At 41.7% G+C, this 10,386-nt stretch overlaps 1 protein-coding gene across 1 annotated transcript; it reads left to right on the forward strand.

Moving 5' to 3' along the window:
- The first annotated feature begins 1,246 nt into the window (after positions 1 to 1,246).
- On the forward strand, positions 1,247 to 9,944 carry SRSF3 (serine and arginine rich splicing factor 3). The gene is made up of 6 exons (XM_005280497.4): positions 1,247 to 1,403; positions 2,539 to 2,746; positions 4,574 to 4,708; positions 6,868 to 6,906; positions 7,985 to 8,071; positions 8,396 to 9,944. The coding sequence occupies exons 2-6, from the start codon at positions 2,541 to 2,543 to the stop codon at positions 8,421 to 8,423; spliced, it is 495 nt and encodes a 164-aa protein (XP_005280554.1). The 5' UTR covers positions 1,247 to 1,403; positions 2,539 to 2,540; the 3' UTR covers positions 8,424 to 9,944.
- The last annotated feature ends 442 nt before the right edge of the window (positions 9,945 to 10,386 follow it).

The raw sequence follows: 10,386 nt of genomic DNA on the forward strand, positions 1-10,386 counted from the left end.
AGTTTGGGTTGTGAGGCCTTTATCCTGTCATCCTCCTTCACCCCCTACTCGCCCTCCCAGGGGAAGGAGGCAAAAGCAGCACTGTGTTGGCAACCATTTAACTGACAACCAGATGCACTTCATAATTGCATAAATAAAGCTGCACTACATACTTGATCCTTGCCCAACTTATTCTAGTTACAAGTGTGCGAGAGGGCAGCTCTGACATAGTGTGCAGAGGTCTGAGAATCAGGTTGTCTTAGTTCTTCTCATCTTGACTCTGCCACTGATGTGCTGTTTGATCCTGGACAAATCGTTTCACCTCTCTGTACCTCAGTTTCCATATCCATGAAATGGGGATGATCCTATTTATCCACCATTGCAAAGTGCTTTGAGATCAAGGGATGAAAAGCTCTTTAGGAGTGCATTAATGTGACATCTTTCTCTCCCACAGTAAGTGGCTTGCAGCTATATCGCTGTAGCTTGGGCTTTTATTGGCTCTTACAAACAAATCAGGCTCTGTACTGTCTGCGAGATGTCCTATATGCTGTGGGTAGTTTTGTTGGTGATTCAGGAAATGGTGGTGCTTTGGTCCTTCTATTCACACTGCCAGCCCTAGAGCCATTGTTCTGTAGCACATTCTCTTGGGCTAAGGATCCGAAGTTGAAGGGGTTACTTTCTTTATCTCCCAGTCAGTCTCCAACGGGGGATCAGCCTAGAGTGAAAAAAGTGGAGGTACTATTCCAAACTCTGCCTACTAATTAAACTCTGCTTATATGAGCAGACAAAATGTGACAGTGCTCACAATATGTTGTGCAGATGTTCAAAATATGATGCTCTCTAAGCTCCATGGGGCTCCTTGAGCTTGACTCCCACCTGGTGGGACAGGGGTGGGAGGTAATAGGCACCTATAAAAGACAAAGCCCCGAATATCGGGATTGTCCCTATAAAATCGGGACATCTGATCACCCTCGGGGGGAGGGTTTGGTTCAGCCCATTATAGACAGTCCAATTGGGCTCTGGCGCTGAACCCCCTGGTGTTGGGGTGTCAGGGTGGGGGCAGCATCTTATCCTCATGACTTTGCACATTAACCACAGCCCACGTTCTGGGTCCCCAGTGGGCCCCAGGGCTGAGGTCTGGCGCTGCTGGACGATGGGAGGGGGAAGGCCTGGCACAGGCCCTATTCAGAAAGCAAGAGAGGGCGGGTTCCATGGAACTGTCACTCCTTTGAGAGGCGCTCTGTGATTTGACAGCCGGTTGGACACGTGGTGGCAGGGTGGGGCTATATAAGTCCGGGCAGGGAAGGCGGGTGCCGCCATTTTGTCCAGCGAGGAGAAGCAGAGCGGGAGCGTGTTTGGGATCGAGTCGGCTGCGGCGTAGCGCGTGCTCCCTTCTCGCACCCACTCGCCCACCCCGGGAATCGGTGAGCGCCTCATCTGGGGACCGGGGCCGGGCTGAACCGGGGCCGGGCTCCGCGTTGGGGCGGATGGAGGCGTCAGGCCCCGCCGGCGCCGAACAAAGAGCCGCCGCCATTTTGTGTGCCGGGCCCGGGCGGCGGCCGCTCCGTTGAGGGGACCTGGGCGGGGGCGCAGCGGGGAGATCGCACTCGAGGAGCGAACGCGGACCCCCCCATCGCGACTGGGGCGTGGCGAGACCAGGCCTGGCTGGGCGAGAGGCGCCGCGGGGGGGTCCGGGGCGAGGGTCCTCAGTGGGGCGGGCCTGGATGGAGCCCAGTTCCCATCTCGGCTTCCTGGAATGGGAGCTGGCTTAGGGAGCGCGGGGCCTGCCGCCGAGCTGCGCGGGGAGGGGGTCCCCGCTCTCCGTGCAGCCCTGGGCGGGGCGGGACAGGCTGGTCGTACGTGCCCGGCCTAGGCTGGATGGGTCCCCTCTGCGGCGGGCGCCTGGGCCTGACCCCGATCCCGGGCCCCCGATCCTGCGCCTGGATGCGCAGATCCGCTTCGCGCGCTGCTCTGAGAACAATGGAGCCCGCGGCTCGCGAGTGCTGCGGCGCCCCCTGCAGGTTTTGCTGGTGCCAACTTTCCAGACCCGACATTTAAACGCGGGGGGGCTAGTCTCCTAATAACGTATGTCTACCTAATAACACATCTAGAAGAAATACTTGCGCCTCTAGAGTTCAGCCTAGGTTGATTCCACCTGTACCTGGCATAGTCTCCAGGAGCCAGGGGTTAAAGAACCACAGGTCCTGTTTCTTCCCACGAAAGCTTAGGCCCAAATAAATGTGTTGGCCTCTAAGGTGCCACAAGTACTCCTCGTTCCTCTTTCCCAAAGAAGGGTGTTCTTTCTTCAAGTTAACTAACTTGAGTTAAAATCCGTTTATAGTTTTAACATGTTAACCCGTGGGGAGCCTAATCTTTATACTTCATTATCTAGCATTGCTCTGGTTTCTGGGTGCAGTACTTTTTAGGTACCTAACTCCTGTGGATTTCAGTGGAAGTTAGCAGCCTAACAACCGCTGAGGATCTAGGCCAAAATACTGTACTTATCTGCAGGTTGAATGGAAGTACAAAAAAAATTTACTTTCAGTATTTCTCTTCTAGTGATGCATCGTGACTCCTGTCCCCTGGACTGCAAGGTTTATGTAGGTAACCTTGGCAACAATGGCAACAAAACTGAATTGGAACGAGCTTTTGGCTACTATGGACCACTGCGCAGTGTGTGGGTTGCTAGAAATCCTCCTGGCTTTGCTTTTGTTGAATTTGAAGATCCCCGAGATGCAGCTGATGCAGTGAGAGAATTAGATGGAAGGTAAAATTTGCTTTTTAGGCAATGTAGTTAATTTAATTAAAACTAAATGCTATAGCCAGTAAGCAACTTGTATTCACACTTAAATTGACAAAGATAGAGTAACACTGAAACATCATGGTCTTGAGTTTCTTAACCAGTCATGCAGATGTTGGTTAGTATTACGTACTGACTAGTTTAATTTACAATGCAGAATAACCATTTTAATTGAGGTGGTTAACTGTAAAAATAGGCCTTTTTCACAGATAATTTCAATGTTCATATTTTTGGTCATTGAAGCCAAATCTAGAATCCTTTGCTTGTGTAATGTTGGTTAAGGGTGTGATTCATTATGTTTAACTGGCAAAGGCCCTAGTGTAGAGGCATTTATACCTGCAAAGAAGTCTTTTTGCTGCTATAGCTTTTCATTTGGGGAATTGGTATAGGAAATGTTGTTAGTATAAGCTGATATAATTTGCTGATATGCTGACCAAACCCTTTCTAGTATAGACTTGGCCTGAGATTGGAAATTTGAAATACCTAAACACATCTAGAAGAAATACTTGAGCCTCTAGAGTTCAGCCTAGTTTGAGTCCACCTGTACCTGGTATATGGGGCACAAGAGATGGACACTAAGTCAATAACACTTAATTTTGAGTTGAAGGGAATTTTTAGTTTTTGTGAAATAACTTACATGTATTTAATAGTATTTATAACACTTCAGAAGTGCCTGGTGTTTGATCATTGCTTTTAAGATGGAGCTAAGATTAAAATTTGAAATGCATGAGAACAAAGATGTATTTGAATTTTGAGCTATTAAATATCTTTTAAAATACTGATATAAACATATTTGCATTTTGACTGCCAGCCAGATTTGAACATATTATAAACAGCTGAGCAACCTACCTTGATTTTGAATTCACAGGTCTCTATAGCTACAACTGAGTACAAACTTCACAGTAAACCCTAGTACGGATATGCATCTGAAGAAGTGGGCTATAGTCCACGAAAGCTTATGCTCTAATAAATTTGTTAGTCTCTAAGGTGCCACAAGTAGTCCTGTTCCCTAGTACAGTGGTTCTCAAACTTTTGTACTGGTTACCCTTTTCACATAGCAAGCCTCTGAGTGTGACCTCTCGTTAATTTTTTTAATATATTTAACCACATTATAAATGCTATAGGGAAAGCAGGGTTTGGGGTGGAGGCTGACAGCTCGCAACCCCGCCATGTAATAACCTCATGAGTCCCAGTTTGAGAACCCCTGCCATAGTGCAATTGTGACTTCCGTAAATTGTACCTGAGTGTTAAATGCTGTCCCTTCATCTCAATCAAATTTAAAAATGAATTGCTTTAATTTTCTTGTAAAATCCTCTATATGGAGAGAGGAGATGCAGGATTTTTTGTTCTCTCAGAAATGGTATTAGGGAAGCCATTTTTGTTCTAGAGTATACAGTAAAATCTGCTTCAATTAATTAAGATTTTTATCTTGACATAAGACAGAAATTCTGTGAAGGTATAAAATTGCAGTATTTAGTAAAATCAGTCCTCTTCAGTTTCCAGCTGTATCAGATGTATATAAACTACTGTTTGAGTTAATGAAGTCAAATCTACAAAATCCGTGTCCTGAAGGCTGTCTCTCCCTGTTTAAGTAGCTTTGGACAGGAGAGGCTCTGGTCACCTATGAATTTGTTTAAGTCATTTTGTATTGGGCTCATTATGTTGGTATCCAAGCACCTTATATATTTGACTAAATGTACACAAGAAATATTTCCCTTCTCCAGTGCTATGTCAGTGTGTCTTCAGTGCAGACAGATTTGTTGCTTGGAGCATTAACAGTAACCTTTTTTCCAGAACACTCTGCGGGTGCCGTGTCAGGGTGGAGCTGTCTAATGGTGAAAAACGGAGTCGTAATCGTGGTCCGCCTCCCTCATGGGGTAGGCGTCCTCGAGATGATTATCGCAGAAGAAGTCCTCCTCCTCGCCGCAGGTACCCTAGGTCAAAGATCATGCATAGAGCTGTTGAAATTGTTACCATTTAGCATCATAGAAGCAGGCTTTCTTTAAAGCATGTTGATGGGTAACATCTTAAACATCCTGATCACAATTCGGAGATGCCAGACACTTTATATAAAAAAATCAAGGTGAACATAAATTGTATTGAACGTTGGCTTTTGTCCTTAGGTCACTGTAAGTTGATAGTCAGTGCCCTCTGCCCCGGACTTACCCTTTTCCTTCCTAAAATCTGCACATCTTCTAGTCACTTTCCCTTTCTTCCCATACATCTACTTAGGTTGTTCCCTTTCCTTTACTCCATAATGGCAAACATTACATACAGCAACTTAGCTTTTCCATGCAAGTGCATTTCTCCACTTCGTAACAATTCAAATATTTGCCATGCAGGCAGCTGTTTAATAATGGTAAAACAAGTAACAGTTGCATTTAAATGTACAAATCTAATTTGACACTAGTAAAGAATTTAAAACGTCTTGTGACAATATCTGTCATTTGAGTTTTGCAAACCCAAATCTAAAATATTAGCAGGGTTTTTGGTAACTGCCTATATTCTTGGACCCAGACTAAATTGTCTGGATGTCCTATAATGGTGCACGTCTCACACCTACAACATGGTTCATACAGGACTGAATTTACCTATTGCAGGTGAGTGAAGTCCTCACAGAATAAGCTTGAAACCATGTCCCTTTTGCTGTTTAAAAAAAAAAAAAAACCACAATAGGCGTATGTTAGCTGATAGATGGTTGTACTGATGGCTTGTTTTTCATTTTTATATGCTTTTTGGTCCATCTATTAATAAAAATGAACCCGTTACAGAGTCACCATCATGTCTCTTCTCACCACCCTCTGAGTCTGCATTAGCCAGTCAACTAGCCCTTTCAGCGTCATGTGACCAGCGCGCCCCATTCAGCTTGGCTGGTGTCGTTTCACATGACCCAGGCATGGCCAGTCGTCAGGTTGCACCGCCCTTTGGTTCCCGAGCATGCTGTTTTCTCTCAGCCTTCTCTCCAACCTTAACCAAATCGGCAGCAGCCACCTCGACCGCCCACACATTCCCGGCCAATCAGCTCAGCTGTTTATTTACCAAATGTCTTCACAACAACTACAGCAGCAGCCTTCGGCTAACAAAAAAGCAGGAAAAATCCACAACACCCCCTTCGCCAACCAACTAAATACAACGCAACATCTGGCAAAACCTTTTCAGCAAATTCTTCTTGGCAGTCAGTCCGGCAGCCTCACCTCACCATTTCTAGCTTGTTGAAACCAAAAACTAGTAAGTTTTTCCTGCTTATACAGTTTACTGCTGGTTAAAATAAGGAGTAAGCGGCTTATAAGTAATTATTTTTCTCAATCAAAGGCTGGCTGTGCATAATTGAGTGGTAACGTACATATGTTGCTTGAATAAAACTTTTAAGGGTGATAAGGAAACTTTTAATGTAAATGGAACCAAAAGTAAATGAGGTATATTTGCATGTGAGATGCCAAACTAAATTTTTAATAAAGCTCTAACAAATTTAGCTTTTCCTTGCAAATCTGCCAAGTCCTATCACCTTTAAATGGTTTTACTAACCGTTTTCAAAACTTAAAACAATTACTTTTTTGGGATGAACTGGGCCAAGCTAAGGTTTTTAAGTCTAAACACACTCTATGGCATTTCAGAGAATGCCCGTCACAAATATGCAGTTCTAATGTAGCACTTAATGGCATATCAGTATTTACACAGAGCGCATTTTCACTTTTTCTCCACTTGGTATCTCTTGTCTTGTCATGGACCTTTTTGGCTTGCATGGGTTCCAAAACATTGGTCTATGCTGTTTTTTGGAACCACTTGTGGGACTTTGGTGTGGTGTTCTGGGCAGTGGATTTAGTTGAAATGGAAGTGTTGCATTGGACAGGTCTGCTGTGAAGCATTAAGTTAAAGTGAATTAATTCTTGGTTGCAAAAGTGCTGTTCACACTGAGCTTCGTTTTACTGTGTTAATCTTTCCATACATTTTTACTGGACGATGGGTGCCAGTTGTTTCTTGGCACGTTCACTGGGCCCAACAGTGAGTTTGACAAGTTGGGAAATACCTCATCCCATTAATGCTAAAGAAATTGATAAAAAGGCTCATTTTTCTATTTCTGGTTCTAGATCACCACGAAGGAGAAGCTTTTCTCGTAGCCGCAGCAGGTAAGCAGCAGTTGGTTAAACCTGGGCTCTACTGTTTTATCCAGAGTGCTTTCTAAGGAATCATCTTAGTGAAGTCCTTGCTTGTATTCACTCAAGTGTCATATTTAAAGTAGTTCTGCTGATACAAAACAGTTTTAAGATGATTTGGTTAATGTTCCAAAGAACACTTCCTAAAGACTGTTTTTAATAGGTTCCAGGGTTGATGGGGGAGAGAAAGCATTTCCATTACTTCGGGTTTGCTCCATCATTGCTAGGTTTCTAGCATTACTGCATGCATGGCAGTAATACACAGTGTTTCCTTGTTGCTACACTGCTTCCCTCTGATGCTGTGTTGAGACACTCTCTCAAACTGTTGGGGAAATTGATGGTACCCCAAGGCTGTCATACTCATGAAGTGGACTGCCTCTAGAATTCTATTTTTCACTTCAGAGCACTCATAGGAAAAGTTGCATCCATTGGTAAAATGCATTAGTTTCTTGGAATATAAAGCTGCTTTAATAGCATGTAGCTACATGATACAGCAGTTGGTTGAGCACAGGAAACTATCAGATGGAAACCAGTGGGCTCTAGTACTATAGTACTATGCATTTAATTTTTAAAATTTGACTAAATGTAAGTATGCAATAGGAGTTTTAAGCAGTATCTGAATTCAAGCTGATTATTCCTCTTTAACTACATGAGGAAGGAGGCTACTGTCACAACTGTCTTACTAATGGATAAGTTTCCTGATTAAATAGTTCCAAACTTTACAGAGAATACTTTTTAATGAGGTGTAATAGAATTCTATCCTTAATGCAGTGCTGAACTAGCCATGCTAAAACATAAGGCAGTGATATTTGAAAAAGGCAATTTGATATAAAAAACTAATGTGGTGCTCAAATAGTACATTGCAAAGATGGAAAGGCCTGCAATTTTCTTGTTCGCTTCAGTTGTAAGACACTTGAATACACTTGACCTATCTTTATACGTTTCTTTCCACAGTAATGGTCTGTCATGCATATTCAAACATTCTCTTGTAATATAATCCAGTTAAACTTCTCACTCATGTGGATATTCATCTTTCATTGTAATCTCACAGGTCCCTCTCTAGAGACAGAAGGAGAGAGAGATCACTTTCACGGGAGAGAAATCACAAGCCTTCCCGTTCCTTTTCCAGGTCTCGTAGGTAAGAATATGTTGTATCTTCAGATTTCACTTTCTATTTAATTTTGATAATTTAATCTTATTATGCCATATCGATGCAGTAACTGAAAGCTCTGCTACAGTGAACATTTTTCTTTAGTGCTTTAGGTAAGTTCTTTTCTCAATGAACTTGTAACCTAAGATCAGTTTTGATATCTTCATAACTTCATCCACTCAATACAGTTTTTAAAGCACTTTCCAAAAGTTTCAAGTATGTAATTTAGAGTTGGACTGGAAGTAACTTCCCCAAGTAAAATAATAAAATTAGTTCCATCTCTAATAAACTAACTTTCATTCTCTTATTTAGTCGTTCCAGGTCAAATGAGAGAAAATAGGACTTCAGGAGGAGCTGTGTACAGGAAGTCATTAGATCTGAGCACAGGAGGGAGGAGTATGTACAGAACATTGTGTTTTGTTGGAGACTTCATAAAGCTTGGTGCATTTTTAAAATGTTTTAGCTGTTGAACTTGCTTTGTTTCTTGTATCTTGTAACAGGTGACAAATGTAAAGATGTGAATCTGTATATGGTTCTGAACAGATCATATGATTTGTAATAAAACTTTTTGTTTTACAATGTACCCGTATGCTTAACTTTCATTTGCCTTGAGTGGTGTTCAACTTGTCTTGCATAGACAGAAAAATATTTCTATTCTGTCCTGGAATTTTTTCTGGGTATAAAATGTAGATTCCTTTTGAAAGGAAGGTTGCAGTGAATATTCATTGTAATAAACGTCTGTTATGACATCAGGCTATTAGTTTATCCAGAACAAGATGGTGATTCCTAGTACAGTTTTTGGAAAGAAGGCAGAAATTGCAAACCCAGTAGCAAGTAGAAAGAGTGACTGAATTGCAGATAGTTTTGTACAGAGCTTTTTGGGAAGTTCTATTGATATCCCATATCGGAACTCTGAAGAGCTACATTATGTAAAATGTAGATTTTTATCACTTGGGCCTAGGTAATTTTTGTACTTAATGTAATTAGAGCATTTTTTTTAAATACTTGATAGCCTAAAATGCAAGCTGTTTGGCTAACCATATGTTACAGAATTTGAGCAGACCAAATTACACAACTGGAGTGGATGGCTTGAGTGCATATGGGTACATTGTAGAAGTGAAAAACATTACTGTGCAAGAATTTTCATGTCACTTGTAAAATGTTTTGTGAAATCCTTGGGATTAAAGTTTTGATTACAAATTTGTTGTAAGCATTTAACTTTTGAGTATCTAACACATTTCTATGCAGAACATTTAAATCAGGATGGTTTAGGCACATCTTAATTCTAATCTAATACTGTTTCAAGGTAAAGGGAGTCAAATTGCAGCCATTTAAATTTTAATATTTGGAATAATTTGCTAGTTAGCAGTACTACATTTCAGTTGTAAAATGCAAGTCCTTGAGAAGCCACTTGCTGCTTAGAAATAGCTAACTGTGCTCCATGACTTAATGAGGCTGGATCTATGATCCTGTGATGGCTGGGCAGTCTGTCAGGATTACTCTTAAATTCAGTGCTTAGTGTTGTGCTTCTCAGTAATGAAACACTTGTTCAAAAAACACTTCAGTATATCTAGGGTGTTGACTTCCCATAATTGAGTTGGCAACCTGTTTAATAACCAGAGATTCAGAATTTGTCAACCTAGCTTTATCATGTATGTCGATGAGACTTAAAATTGCTTGTCTGTAAACTGAAGTCTTGCATGGAGGTTTCACCCAGGGTGTAAAAATAATTCATGGCATGATTCAAGTGTAATTAGAGCACCAAACTGCATAATGCTCCTTTTTTTCTATGTCTGGGGGAAAAAATGGTACATCATTCTTTGATTTTTGTGCATTTAGATTAAATCCATCATACTTCGAACAATCTTGTGGTTTAATTTCCTGAAATGTCTCTAAAAAGAGTGGAGGGTGCTGCATCATTTACTTTAATCTTGAAGTTTTAATGCAAGGAATTGTTATACTAGTGCCATTCTACTGACTTTTATTCACAAGGAAAATACAGCTGTTAGGTGTTAATAAAATGGAGTGAGTTATACACTGTATACAATAAATCACTCAGTAGCAGCTTCAGTTCTTGGAGGTTGGCATCCATGTCTCACCCATCTGATGTAGTGGGGCTTATTCCTGACTAACATGAAGTAAAAAATTAGTCCCTGGTAATTTAGCAAAAATGGTCACTTTCTTAATCATTCTGCTTAAACTGATAGCATGCTCAAAAAAAGTAGGCAAACCAGTCAGTAGGCAAGTATTTTCACTTTAAGATTGCTGCAGTCTTACTAGAGCAAAATCTTACACTCCCTTTT

This window comes from Chrysemys picta, chromosome 4 (genome assembly GCF_011386835.1).
Source record: "Chrysemys picta bellii isolate R12L10 chromosome 4, ASM1138683v2, whole genome shotgun sequence".
Classification (NCBI taxonomy): Eukaryota; Metazoa; Chordata; order Testudines; family Emydidae; genus Chrysemys; species Chrysemys picta.